Source organism: Apteryx mantelli, chromosome 4, assembly GCF_036417845.1.
Source record: "Apteryx mantelli isolate bAptMan1 chromosome 4, bAptMan1.hap1, whole genome shotgun sequence".
NCBI lineage: Eukaryota > Metazoa > Chordata > Aves > Apterygiformes > Apterygidae > Apteryx > Apteryx mantelli.
Window position 1 is genome coordinate 19,703,249 of NC_089981.1, and position 14,728 is coordinate 19,717,976.

Below are 14,728 nucleotides of genomic sequence, written 5' to 3' on the forward strand. Positions count from 1 at the left end.
GTGGCATGGGGGCACAGGGCCTCCAGAGCATGGGCCACGTGTGTCCTGCCCACCTGGGTCAGGGCCACCCCTGGCAGCCATAGGGAGCCCACGGGGCAGTGCGGGGGCTGCCGGTGCAGGGTCAAGCCAGGCTGGGTCTGTGCAGGGCTCCAGCCACCCAGCCACACTGGGGTGGCAGGAGGGGGAGTGGGGCCCTCGCGCCCTTGGGGCAGGACGGGACTTGGGGGCAATGCTCCAGGTGGGCCTGGGCCTCCCTCCCTCAGCCGACTCTTGTTTGGGGCTCCCACAGGCGCCGGGCATGGCCTTGGTGGCCATCGTGTACCTGCTCTTGCCCAGCTTGTACCTCAGTTGCCGCCCCCGCCTTCCCTTTGCCCTGGCCACGGGGGTCACCCTTTCCCTGCTACGGCCCTGCAGTGCTTGGGGTCCTGGGCATGTGGCTATGGAGGGACGCAGGCCCCAGGACACCCTGGCATCTGGGTATGGGGGGATACAGTCCCAGAGGGCACCCCAGAATCCTGGTATCTGGGTATGGCGAGGGTACAGCACGCTAGGACCCTCTGAGACCCTGGTATCTGGATATGGTGGAAGAGAGCCCCCAGGGCCCCCCAGGACCCCAGTGTGTGGGTATGGGCGAGGAGACACAGCCTGACAGGGCCTGCTAGGAGCCTGGTACATGGGGAACACAGAACCACAGGAGGGTGGAGGTTGGAAAGCACCTGTGGAGATGGTCTCCCTTGCTCCAGCAGGTCACCTAGAGCAGGTTGCCCAGGACCGTGTCCAGACGACCTGTGAATATCTCCAAAGATGGGGATGCCACAACCTCTCTGGGACACCTCTTCCAGTGCTCAGTCACCCTCCTGCTTTGAGCTTTAGACAGTGAAGTTTGAAACAGTTTGGGTGCTCAGTTCTGCTGCCCACATATAGTCAGCTGCCTGTTTTGCCTCCCCCCCAGGTGCACTTTACAAATCCGCCTCTGTTTGGAGTCACATCTGCCAGCCCCACGTGTGTGTCTCAGGCCTAGTACGATGTCCCAAGTTGCTTAAATAGGCCTATGCTTAGGCAACCAAATCAAGCCATGGCTGTCCCCAACAAAAGTCTCTGAATATGAACCGGGGTCTAAACTGCTATTACAGTCAGTAAAGATCTAGTAGACACAGCAACTCATCACACCAAACGTAGGTGCGTGTTTCAGGGTGAGCCGAACCGCTCTCTAGACTGTAGACTTGGCTGCGCTGACCAGCTCCAAGTTGGCTGCAATGGGAACTTGGAGAAGTACAACCTGTGTTGATACCTAATTACAGAAACAGAGATTAAGTGAAATTTTCCCCACCCTCTTGTCTCTTGCCCTGCCACATTCATAGCAGGGAGAATGGTGTTCAACTGCTTGGTTTCAATTTCTCAAATTAGCACTGCTCAATGGGTTCAATAGTCTAGCCTCAAAGTCTTAGAAATGTGCTCCACTAACTCATGGCATGAGCCAGTGTAATCACAGTGGTCGATATGCACTACCAACTTACTGTATACTAGGAAGTTTCAGTCATACCCTTCTGAACTGTTTGTGCAAGTCTTTGAGAAGTTATTATTGTTATTCTGAAAAGGGGCACAATGTGCACACAGCAGAATCGCATGAAATCTGGGCCCTCACTGTTTCTGAGACAATTACTCAGTTTTTTAGAGGCACCTTATGACAGTCCTAATGAGACCATCTGAGATCTGGAACTCAGAAACATCTGAAGAAAGCTGTCCCTTGCGGCTTAAAAGAAACAAATACTGTCATGACACTTTTCATCCACAAAATTTCCACTGTCTGTGAAGAACTATCAAGTTTACAGGTACATTCCGAGCTTCCAGGTAATAGGAATAAGTCCCATAGTCCTCTGTGTGCGAAGGCTGAAAAAGAACAAGTTCTGTGTAGCTTAGCTGGAAGACAAGGAAGGGAAAGGTATTATTTCCAGTGATGCAAGAACATTAAAAAGCAAGCTATGACTACTTGTTCTTGCTGCAGTGTCTGACGCCAGTTGAAAAATGGCACTTTTTTAATGGTAGAGTAAGTAAACAAACAAGGAGGGAAAAGAAGAGAAAGCGTTCTTTCTGTTCAAGACGGGCTGATTTGCAGTGCCTTTTTGGAATCAAGTAAGGGATCCATTGAGTGGCTAGCAGGTCTTTTCCAGCTCCAGTAATTTTTCAGTGCTTGGGTTTAGTATGTACACATGATTTGTCCTCATATCTATGTGCCTATAAGTTTTTACCTTTTCACAGACAATTCTGATAATAAGTCTAGTAGCAATTTATTTCTGGCTTATTGATTCCCAGTATAGATATAAGCCCTGCTGGCATGAGACTTTGAAAAGCATCATCCAGGAGATTTCCTCTTTGCTTTTATGTCCTGCCAACCAGTTCCTTGCATGAGTATAACCCATGCTCTACTGGGCTGGTTTTGCTTGGTCATCTTTTGCCATGCACACAAAGACTCTGCAAGCAGGTTACACACAGCTTAAGAGTAGACAGCAAGTATTTATTAGCTAAGGCACACACAAGATGATAGCTCAGACCAGCAAGCTACTGAGGTAGGCATTGCTGTGCTCCTGCCCCATCCCACTGAGGCTGCTGGCCAGGTGGGCATCAGCCAGGCTGGGAAGATGCAGCATCTTTCACCCCTGGGAAGGGGCTGAGCCTTCATCCTCCTGGCAGCTCTTCTGATTTTCCCCTCAAGGTTTTGTAACATTTCAGGTCAGTATTCTTCCTCTTGGGCCCCTGAGTTAGCATCACCATCTCCACAATTTGACTGCTGTCCGTGTTTTCGTTCATGCGGCTTTAGCTTATGGACTCTCTTACGGCTCTTCAGCAGTGTTTTTGAGCAGGGCAAAGAGAAGGTCTCGCAGCCTTCCTGCAGGACCTTGGGTCCACGCTCAGAGCCAGGCAGTGGGCTATGAGCAACCCAAGCAACATCTGCTCTTGCCTTACACAACATAATACTTAACCAGGCTGCAGAGAGATGTTTGTGCAGGGCTGGTCACTCCCTTCAGTGGCAAACCTCACTTTGGAACAGCAATGAGATTCAAAGCCAAGGTCTGGAGGGCTTGAAGTACAAACGGTGCCACCTCCTCTGCCTGGGCCAGGGAGAGGAAGGTGTCTGGGAAGGTAATGTGCCTGCACATGGCTATGTATATGTCCTGTCAGGGCTGGCCTTTTTCAGAAAACATGTGATGGGGGTGGCCACATTGACGCCATGTGTAGGTGGGAGGTAACCTGAACAACAACATTGCAGGACTCCACGCAGAGGCGCTTCCCAGCCATCGCCGCTTTGTCTCCAGCAGCATTTGTAGGACCCTCCCTGCCAAAGACATGACTGATTCCCTCTTTCCTCCTCTCCCCCCATCACCCAGAACACACCTCCTGACTCTCTACAGCCTGGTCAGTGTCACTGCAGAATACGCCCATGCCTCTCCCTTCCCCAGGCACCAACCATTACAAAGCAACCTGACGCTCACTGGAGCTATGGACAGGACAAAAGCAACAGCAGGGACAGGGGAATTTCCCTCAACACCAGGGCTGAGTGCTCAGCCCTGACCATGACGACCGAGCAGGAGGAGGAGCAGTTGGTGGACTCATGACTCCTAGGCTGGGATTATGCACTCTTGCAATTATTGCCCAGATGAACATCCAGCTCAGCTCTGTGCAGAATGGACCAAAAGGGCAGTCTGTGTCCTGGACCTGCATGGAGGCCCCATTCACCTTTTTTTTCAGCTGATCATATCACTGCATGGCCATCGTTAGCTGGCCGCCTTCCTCCAGCAGATGGTACCTCCGCACAGGTAAAAGGGAGATTTTCTCCAGTCAGCCGCCCCCAACACCTATGCTGCCTCCACCTGGATCAAAGCCAGCCATCCCCTCCCAGCACCACGCAAACCCTCCTGGGCACTTGGACCATTTTGAATAGTTCTGCCTGTGGCCTGGCTTCACAAAGCCAGCTACAGTGGGTTTCATAGCATGGTCCTGACATGCAGAGCACAGGCGAGGGCATGGCAGCAGTGCGTGCAGACAGAGGGCAGCCACGCCGAGTCTCCTGGGATGGTGCAGGACTGTGCCGGAGGGAGCAGGCCAAAACAGCACAGCCTGCTCCAAACCACCGACAGCAAACAGCCCCTGGCATATGCCACCTCCACGCTGAGCTCATCCTGCTGGGGTGGGAGGAAGGGTCCAAAGTTGTGCCAGGGAAGGTGTCAGACCACTTAAGCAGCCTGGGTGATCTGTGCCAGCGCTCTAGGTCCTGCCCTGGCACCTTGCTGTACTACCACATGTGTAAGCACAAGTCAGGCTGTGGCTTTTAGTTACTTGGCAGTAGCCACGCCTTTTCCAAAAGCTTAGGGGATTTTCTCCTTGGCTCTGGGAATGTGACATAGCCCAGTGTTTTCCAAAGGTGCTCGAAGAAAGGCACAGGTGCTTTGATGCCTTTCCAGGCTATTCAGCTTGGATTACGCATTCCCCTTTGCTCTACAAGCCTGCCTGAAGGTATGTGGGCTAAGTCCGCTGTCCAACGATACCTCTTGGAAAGGAAAATACAAACAAGCAAAGTTGTTGCTAAAAAGGATGGAGGGGTTGTTATCACCTCCCCCACAGAATCACAGAGTGGTGGAGGTTGGAAGGGACCTCTGGAGATCACCTGGTCCAACCCTGCTGCTCAAGCAGGGTCACCTAGAGCCCGTTGCCCAGGATTGTGCCTAGATGGCTTTTGAACCTCTCCAAGGAAGGAGACTGCACAACCTCTCTGGGCAACCTGTCCCAAATGCTGTTCCAGGCTGTTCCACCATCACTTTCAGGGCCCTGGAGAAGGAAAGAACAACTCTCTGTTGCTCTCCCTAATAAATTATAGCCCACCACAGCAGTGCCATCAGACTCTCTTCCCTCTCCTCCTGGAGAGGTCCAACTTTGCAGTCCTGCCTGTGATGGAAGCTAATCGCAGGGCAGAAAAGCCTTCCTGCCACACACGGCCAACAGCTCTGGCCATCAGTGGAGAGCAGCAGTCACATCATGGGCCTTGGGCAGCTGCAACCAGCAGCGCCAGTACGACGTGTCATCTCTGATCGCTCACGTGGAGCTCAGGCTTTCCCTCTGCAAAATCCCTGCTGGTTTTCACATGCGTCTTTGAGTCCCAAAGCTGCTTCTCAGGAGCAAGTGCCCCAAGTTATGTTCTCTAGGGACAGAAGGAGCAGGAGCAGTCCCACCTGGCAGCCAGAAGTTCCTTTCCTCAATGCCAGCTGCATCCTTCAGGGCTACAACAATCACCACAAAGAAATGTGGAGGCCGCATGGTTGACCCTGGAGACTAGTGGTGGCTGTGAAGTCAGGAAGTAAGCTCATGTAGCAATTCAGATGATGCATTGCATCTCCCTTACGTACTTGCTAAAGAAGGCACACATCCTCAGTAGTACTGATCAGTGCTTTGGGAAACAGTGTCCCTGAGCAGGAGGAGGAGGAGAAGCTACCTCCTCTTTACTTTTAGGCTGCTGAGTGAGATGTTGAATATGAAGGTCCCCAGCCCACTGAAAAGTCACTCTGCCCTGCTCCTATGAACACTTTAGATGGGATCACAACCTGGTCACACCTCACTGAACATGGAAGACACCTAGCAGGAATAAGACAGAGGCATGAAGGTTTAAAAAAAACAACTCATCTTCATGGGCACATTTTCCTCCTCAGAAGTCTCCTCAGAGCAGCCTTCACCTCCTTGTTTCTCAGGCTGTAAATCAGAGGATTTGAAAAAGGGATCACTACCGTATAGAAAACTGAAGCAAACTTAACTTCATCAACTGCTGAACTAGAGCTGGGCCGTAGGTACATGAGGACAAAACTCACATAGAGCATCATGACAGTTGCTAGGTGGGAGGCACAGGTGGAGCAGGCTTTGCGCCTGCCTTCAGCAGAACGCATCCTCACGATGGTCACTGCAATGCGGGTGTAGGAGGCGACAATGAGCAGGTTGGTGGTGGTCAGGTTGAAGCCCACAAACACAAACATCACAAGCTCATTGAGCCACGTGTCAGTGGAGGAGAGAACAAACAATGGGGGCCCATCACAGTAGAAGTTATCGATGACGTGAGGGCCACAGAAGGAGAGCTGGAGCAAGGTGCTCGTGTGTATGACGGCATTCAGCATCCCTGCAAGGTAGGACCCAGCAACCAGGCACGTGCAGAGTCCAGGAGACATGATGATCCCATAGAGCAGGGGGCTGCAGATGGCCACGTAGCGGTCATACGCCATGGCAGCCAGAAGGTAGACCTCAGACGTGCCAAAAACAGCATAGAAGTAAAACTGCATGAGGCAGCCAGCAAAAGAAATGGCTCTGTGTTTTTCTGAAAGGTCCAACAGCATTTTGGGGCTGATAGTGCAGGAATAGCAAATGTCTAAGAAGGACAAGTTACTGAGGAAAAAGTACATGGGGGTGTGGAGCTGGGGGCTGACCCTGACCAGCACGATGATGCCGAGGTTTCCCACTAGGGTCAGCATGTAGGTGCCCAGGAAGAGGGCAAAGAGGACAGGCCTCAGGTGTGGGTGCTCTGTGAGTCCTGCAAGGGTGAAGTGGGTCACCCTGGTGCAGTTCTCATCTGCCATCTGTACTGTCCTTAATCGCTGCAGAGAGACCTAGAAGGACGAGGGTGAAAACAATGCTGGATGCAATTTCCACTTCAAAATATCAATGTGAAAAGCTGACACTGCCTTTGAGGTTAAATGGAAAAGGAAAAAAGTAAAAGAACTGCTGATTATTCTCTTGCAGTGACAGTAACCTCTTTGGAAGAAAAAAAAAAACAGCAGTTCTTAGAAATTCTTTTCCATAAGCATCCAACAAAGAAAGCAGGGTGTCACAACCTGTTCTTTAACCCCTGATTCCCTTCCAGGCACAAATCCAGTATCTACATGCGCATTTTGGGGGGCTCATGAGATGTTTCATAAATATAATGATGACAGCTGGGGATCATGCAACCTTGTTCATTTTTCCTGTATTTTGATGCAGCAGCTACAGTGCCTAAGCAGATCCCTCTCAAGGCTCCAGTTAAAATAAGGTCCTATCACAAAGCGGAAGGGCATCTTGGAACTTAAAGTTCTGGGGAAAGGTGGCTGTGCTTTCAGGGTGGAAACTGGCCTCTCTTTATCTCTCTACAGACTAGGCAGAGTCTCTCCTTCTGGTCTTGTTTCCTTCATTAGAAGTGAGATTCATTGGACTACCACACTATAGACAAGCTGGAGCCAAAGTGGCCCTCTGGCTTTCCTGGCAGTGTAGAGGATTGGCTCTTCTGACCTGTCATGAACTATTTCTCTTAGATTAAGAAGACTTATCCTCTGAGGGTAGCTTGACTATGGGCGAGGTTTAAATGAAATGCTCGGGCTTTGAGGCTTGCTCGGTAGATGTCGAAAAGGAGCCCAAGGCCAGCTGCCTCCCTGCACGCCATCGTGCACGCCAAACAACTCCTTCAGCTAGACGCTTTCACTTTTAACCTTTTGACGCAAGACCTTTTGACAAAGGTTGCCAAGGTGGGTAAATCTTAAGGCAAATCTCCCCTTAATCATTTCCTTTCCAGTTCAGGGGTTTGGTCTCTTTTGCACAGCTGATGTGAAAGTGCTCAAGCAGACTGCTAAAATATCTGTTGTTATGTTAGAAGTCCAGAACCAACTGTTATTAAATAATATAGATGTGATGAAACATATCTAATTAGAAACTTCTGTGCTCAGTCAAGCGAGACTACTCTCAGCTTAATTAGAGAAGGGCATACTACTTCTCTAGTAGTAGTAGTAGTAGTACCCTTCAAATGCCGTTTCAGAATACTAAGGCATGCCTTAAGCTGTCATTTTCACAGGCTTTAGAAAGGATTTTTCCAATGGGTAACAGAATGCCTACATGTTCCTCCAACGCAGGGCATGATACAATGCTTGTCTTACACTTCCACTAACCTCTTTATTGCCAAGCTCTCCCCTTACCTGAGGAGGTGCTTGCTAAAATAAATTGGAGTCAGGCACTTCTGCAGTGTGCCTGACTCCACTTCACCTCCAAAGAAAGGTCTTAGCCATTTGGGGTAAATCATCACTTGAATAATGAATATCTACGAGGAGGGAGAGTCCACAACCTCTCTGGGCAACCTGTTCCAGTGCTCTGTCAACCTCACAGTGAAGAAGTTTTTCCTCACATTCAGATGGCACTTCCTGTGTTTCAGTTTGTGCCCGTTGCCTCTTCTCCTGTCGCTGCGCACCGCTGAAAACAGTCTGGCCCCATCGTCTTGACACCCTCCCTTAAGATATTTGTATACCTTGATAAGATCCCCTCTCAGTCTTCTCTTCTCCAGGCTGAACAGGCCCAGCTCTCGCAGCCTTTTCTCCTAAGAGAGAAGCTCCAGTCCCCCCTAATGATCTTCGTAGGCCTTTGCTGAACTCTCTCCAGTAGTTCCATGTCTCTTGTACTGGGGAGCCCAGAAATGGACACAGTACTCCAGATGTTATATCACGTGAGCCTCAAGTGAAGGTCCTGAAAAAGATAAGGACAACTTAATTTGTGGGGGGAGGAAACAGGAGGATGGAGCAGCCATGAGTAACAGAAAGCTACATTCTCTTTTGCACCTTCATGCTGGGGTCCAGTATTGTCTGCACTGCCTACAGGAGCGCTGGTCATGGCCAGCTACCTGCAGCAGAGCTGCCGGCAAAGCCCTGTTCCACCATGCATGCCGGGGCTCTTGAGCCCAGCCAACTTTCCCCTGGGTGTCAGCAACATCCTGAGGAGGCCAAGGCAGAAGCTTTTCCTGGGCAGGTGTGCTCATTCCTTGCCTGACACAGCTACCTGCCCAAGCTAGTGGGGAGTATGGGCTCAAACTCTCCTTCTAGCAAGTTCCTGTGCCGTTTCTCCTAAGCCCATCTGGACTTGTTTCCATAATGCAGGAACAATACAGATGTGAGGCGAGCTTGGACCTGACAACAGCCTGGGACACACTCTTGTAACACCACCAGGACCTAGCAGAGCAGTGTCCAAGTGTGCCCTGGATGTCGGTGTGCTCTCTGCTTCCCGGTACTTTGTCCCCTGGACTCCGGGTAGCACTGGTGGGGAAGATGCTCTTCTACAGACGTGTCATCCCGTGGTGAAAAGTAAGTGTAACCAACCCAGGGATGGTTGTGTGTTTGGGTGAGGCAAGGGGGACCTGCTAGGTTTGGGGTATCCTGTCTCATCAGTCCCCCAAATCCCTTCTTGCACGTTACAGTAGGCGTGCTTGTTCTCCCATTCATTTGTGCATCTCTCCTCCTGCAGCTCCTGGTGGGATGCAGTGAAGTATACCTGAGGAGTATGTTTGCATACTGTGCCTTTTGTCAGTACATACTCTGTTTTTGAGATCCCCATGATTAAGGGAATGGTGCTCAGGGGCAGGCATTGACACCTGAACAGGCATTTCCAACAATTATGATCCAAAATTGCCCCACCCGCAGGACCTCATCCTCTTAACATACATTAGTCTTCCACAGTTTTCAGCAGAACCGGAAATCTCCAACTGCCATGCCTCTTACCTGCATACAGACAAACTGTAATGATTCAGACAAACTTTCAAAAGTGAATAGTAATGGTGGGCTATTTGGCCAGTGCTCATTTTGAAAGCGTGCCACGGGCGAAACAAGCTGACAAAGGTTCTGCCTTATTCTGGGACGTGGAAAAGATTAACTTTAGCACCTGACTTAAACACAGTGCTAAACTAAGAATCCCCCTTAGCCGTGTTGCTTGTCCACTATGACAGTCTTCCTGCTCGTGAATTCTAGTGAGCAGCACAGGTCTAGTAAGGTTAATCCGACACCATGTGTAAAAGCATTATTCCATGTGCCCTGCCATTTCCCACCTCTTCGTTTGCATCTTTGCTGCATTCTTTATCAGTAGTTCCTTACCAAGAGCCTTAATTTTCCTACCTTACATTGGTAGTTCTTCACAGTTCTCCTCTGTCCCAGTGAAACTACAGGCAGGTAGGATCATCAGCCAGGTGCTGATGGAGGATTTTCTCCAGGCACAAAGTTATCCAATTCTTCTCAGAGACATATGAGGACAGTCAACACCTCACCATCCAGCATCTCTTTGTCTCGGAAATTCACTCACGTTTGCTCCATTCAGTGGTCTCCCCGAGCTATTGGCAGACTCCCACTCAGTGAGGACTGAGCGGAAGTCCAAATATAGGCTCTGTCGGTCTCTGTGAAACCAGAATGATGTCCCACTCATCCCATACTCATGGGATAAGTTATCAGAGGTTCTCCAGGGCACCTGGTAAACAGAGCGAGCTTCCCCTGAGGACCTGGGCTTGCATCATGCAGAGATTTCTCTCTGCAGCTAATGTTTTGGCAAATCCCCCAAACATATCAGAAATAATGCCTGCAGACGATAAGTCATTATACTGATGCACTTAACTTTGCAGGGAAGAACTAGACACGAGACAATGCATTTCTGTGGAAGGATGTAAATCAGAACTACTTCTTCCTGTGTTTCTGGAGAAACACATCCAAGTAACTTCTTACTACTGGCTCAATTGAAGGAAATCTGTTCATCTCTGTCATGGCCAGTCACGTTAAATTTACTTTTATTTGTGTAATATTTTTGCTTGAATTGAACGTGCACCTGTTAAAGAAAAAGCGTACCAAAATACAGAAATCAATCTGCTACCATTCTCCCTTCTCCAGTTTGAAGACAACTTGCAGTTTCATATTGCCCTTTCTCATACGATTGTGCGGCAGGTTTTCCCTAGGGTGGGGTGCCATATCAGCTTCTTTACTCAGTCTTTTCAAGGACTCAGGCTAGCTTTGGACACCTCTGCAGGACATATCACTCATCAGAAGCACCTGTTTCTCACTGTACAGGATTAAGGACACCTGGACAACATGGCCAGACCTACAGAAACAACTTTTCAACACCTGCAGTTAGGCAGGTGAATCCCAGCCAGGACACTGTTTTACCAAGTCTCTGAGTTCACACTCAGTGAGTTTACATCTGTTGTTACTAAGTCTTTCTTTCTGGGATTTACCTCCAACTCTGGTGGTAACACCTACCTCTGGGCTAGTTTACCTGAGGTTCCCTCTGCTCACAAGAAAAGAGGTGTCAAACCTAAAACATGCCATGTGCCACCATTAGGACATGTTCAGGAGCTGCTCTGCTGCACTCATGCCACTAGAGAGCAGTGGTGGTATTTTAAGGATGCTTGGAAAAACCCAGGACGTCTCATTCAACATGTTGCCTAGTTTAGCATTACTGTCTCCACATCACACACTATCCAGGGAGGCCTGCACAAAGGTCCTGGCTCTTCGGCCCCTTCGTAGGTGATCACTGAATCAGACTAATCACGGACTCGGGTGGGAAGGGACCTCAGGAGGCCTCTAGTCCAACCTCCTCCTTAATGCAGGTTCAGCACTGAATTCACATCACATTGCACAGGGCCTTCTCCAGTCAAGGCTTGAAAAATCTCCAAGGATGGAGGCTGCACAGCCTTGCTGGGCCCTCTTCCAGTGCCCGACTGTCCTCTGGGGGGAAAACGGTCTTCCATCCAGTCAAACCTCCCCATTTCGGTTTATGACCACTGTCCCTCATCTCTCTGCTGTGCGCCTCAACAGAGACTGGCTTTGGCTTCTTGATAACCTGCGTGTAGGCACTGTGAGGCTGCTCTTAGGTCCTCCCAAGGCCTTCTGGTCTCCAGGCTAAGTTAGCACTTTTCCATCAGCTTCTTCTCACAGGTGGGGTGCCTCAGACCCCGACTGTCTTGGGGGTCCCTGCTAGACTTGCTCAGGTTTGTTGACACCGTTCTTGCTGTGGGAGGCCAAACCTGGAGGGGGTACCCAAACATGGCCTAAGAAGTGCCAAGTAAAGGGGGATAAGCACAGCCCTCCACATCCTGGCTGTGCTCCTGTGCACGTGGCCCAGGATGCTCTAGGCTCCACTCGCTGCCAGGGCACACTGCTGGCTCAGACTTGCCTGCCAGGACTGCAGGTCTCCCAGCAGAGATGCTCCCCAGCACACACCAGTCTGTCACAGGCACAGCACTTATCATTTGTCCCCGCTGAAGTTCATGAGGTTCCCGGTGGCCCATTCCCCCAGCCTGCCCAGGTCCCTCTGCACAGCCACCCTGCCCACAAGCATATCAGCTGGTCCAGCCCCACAGTTTGGCATCACCCACACACTTGACGAGGGTGCACTCCATCTCCTCCATGCATTAACAACAATCTAAAACAGGACAGCTCCAGGACAAAACTTTGGGGAGCAGCAAGAGCCAGCTGGGACCTCAGCACAGGCAGGACCTCCCCATGGGGACACAGACCCACAGGCACAGACCCAGCAGGCAGAGCCTGGGACTGGCAACAGGCTCCCTTGACAGCCCCAGGCACGGCAAGCAAGGAGCCAGGTCTGGGGCCCATCCAGAGGCGACCTATGGTGCAGGTCTGAGGTCCACCCAGGAGGCAGAGACCAGGCTGGAGACAAGCACACCTACAGCATAGCTCAGGAAGAAGCTGAAGGCCCTGGGTTGAGCTTAAACAGGGCTCCTGGGCCATGGGCAAGGGGTGGTGTGAGTGGGGCTCCAGGTGAGGCTCCTCAGGGCTATTATGCCCCCTTGCTGCCCTCAGGGCACTAAAATGCACAATGAATGCCATCCCAGGAGGGATAGAGAAGGCATTAAACAGAAACATTTTGACCAGTTCAGAAAGCAATGTTTTTTGTCGGACGTGGAAGTATACCATCTTGGCACATACACTTGGACCTTTTCATCTGCATTATGAAAAGGCACCTTTCATTTAAAGATTGATCTTTATTTTAACTGGCTTAAGTAAATTGCAAATAAATAAACTTCATGCTGCGTCCAATAGAAATGCACTTTTCAGTGTTTCGTCTTTATTCCACACACACACATGCATATATATACATATAAACAGAGGCAAATGTGCATATGTATATATGTACAAATGGAAAGGAACCAAGTGCCCTAGCATCCTTCCCACCACCCTGAGGATAACCTAAGGCAGAACAGACATTGCAATCAAAACTGAGGTCGCTGGGACACTTGCAAAGCAGAGGTATTGGTCCAGCATCACAGAGTCCACCATTCCCCAGCAATGTGCTCCTCTATCACACAGAAGTGAAAACAAGGCGATAATCATGTCCCCCAGCACAGTTAGCTTAACTGAAAGGACCATCCTTTCAAAACAAACATGAACCTTTTTTTTTTTTCTTCTTTTTTTGTTAAAGTGATGCATAGTACCAGGATAACTCTCTTCTCCCAGGGAGAGGATTTGGGACAAAAGAGGTTCCTCGTGGTCAGAGGACAGTGGGGCAAGCAGACCAAAAGGACTTTGGGTTTCCATGAGAAATTGCGCCAGTGAAAAGCTGAAGATCAGGGTAGCTCTGCAGCTGCTTGGCCCAGCACGTGTTTGATGGGGTGCCTCACCCTGCGCAACAGGCAGGGTAAGGCAACACTGAAGCTGCCCACTCAAAGGAAGAGAAGGCAGAAATTCTACTCCTATTCTTGATTTCTTATTCCAAATGGCAAGGAGGGCTTCATCGCCTGTAACAGGTAAGCTCCCAACTGGTGATCAGCCTGTGACTGTGCAGCGATGTTGCTGGGGCAGCTGGCTGAGCCCTCAAGCCGCAGGAGAGCATTTGCCAGGCTGGACTGGTCCTAGGTCAGGGGATGGCTTAGGTGATCTCTCAAGGTCTCCACTAGCACAGATTTTCTAAACTGTAAGTTGAGACTGATTGCGAACTCACAAGGAACAACATGAATAACCACGAGCCTTGAGTTGGGACTGCCATCTTCCCCACTCTCGCCTGGAAAGAGCACAGTGATGGACACCAAAGGCTCCAGTCCTGAAAGCTTTTCTCTGTAGGAGTGCAAAGATACTGATGTGAAACAAGCAAACTAGGTGGCTGGGGGAGTCAAGCCGCGCTGGGTGAGGGAGGGCTTGAACACACCTTTAGTGCCCATCACAGCAGTCTTGCAAGGCAAACGCCTTCTACCAGCCCGTGTCTCCACTCCAGGTAGATTTCACACCTTCTTGGAGCCCACAGATCCCTCAGGCTCTCCAGAGACCTTGGAAAGGCTTCCTCTTTTCCTGGAGCTTCAAGTCTGCTTCCCTGCCACCCCCAGCCAGCTCCCCCTGAGCCAGCCGTCTCCCCAAATGCATGCTCAGTCCCTCCCAGAGCCAGCAGCCCCCCTTCCTTCCTCCAGAGCCTCTCCCCGGGCAGGCGGGCACCTCTCTCCCCAATAAACGACCTTTTTCTAAACATCATTTATCGGTTCTGGACACCATCTGACAAGGAGACATTTTGACCACCCAGCACAGCATAGCTGATTTGAACTCTGCAGTAAGAAAGGAAGTGGCAAGCAACTAATGCCTGAACGGAGCTGGATTAGCTCCTGAAAAGAAGGATTTGCTAGAGCTGCCCACAAGCATTGCCCAAAAGCAATCACCAGCCCCATGAGATTATCTCCTAGGACTACCAGGGCATGGCTACCGAGCTATCTAACACTAGCCCCTCTCCTGGCTTTTTCTTTCTTCACTCAGGCTGGGAAGAAGGGATGGTAGAAAACTGCGCAGAAGCAATAGAGTTCATTCCTGAGGGTTTTTCAGACTGCCTGGAACAGCAGATTTGTGGCGGATGAATGGCACGGACTCAGGAAGGTTTGCGTCCTGAGACATTTATTGTTTATTCTGACACATATTTATACTAAAAAGTTAGC

The 14,728-nt window shown here is 50.3% G+C and overlaps 1 protein-coding gene and 1 long non-coding RNA gene across 2 annotated transcripts in view; both read right to left on the minus strand.

Annotated features, from left to right (window-relative positions):
• The window catches only part of LOC136992034 (uncharacterized), a 67,640-nt gene that overhangs the window by 2,114 nt on the left and 50,798 nt on the right, over positions 1-14,728 (minus strand). The window lies entirely within an intron of this gene.
• LOC136992053 (olfactory receptor 8D1-like) lies at positions 5,676-6,611 on the minus strand. Its single transcript, XM_067295733.1, has one exon. The coding sequence runs from the start codon at positions 6,609-6,611 to the stop codon at positions 5,676-5,678; it is 936 nt and encodes a 311-aa protein (XP_067151834.1).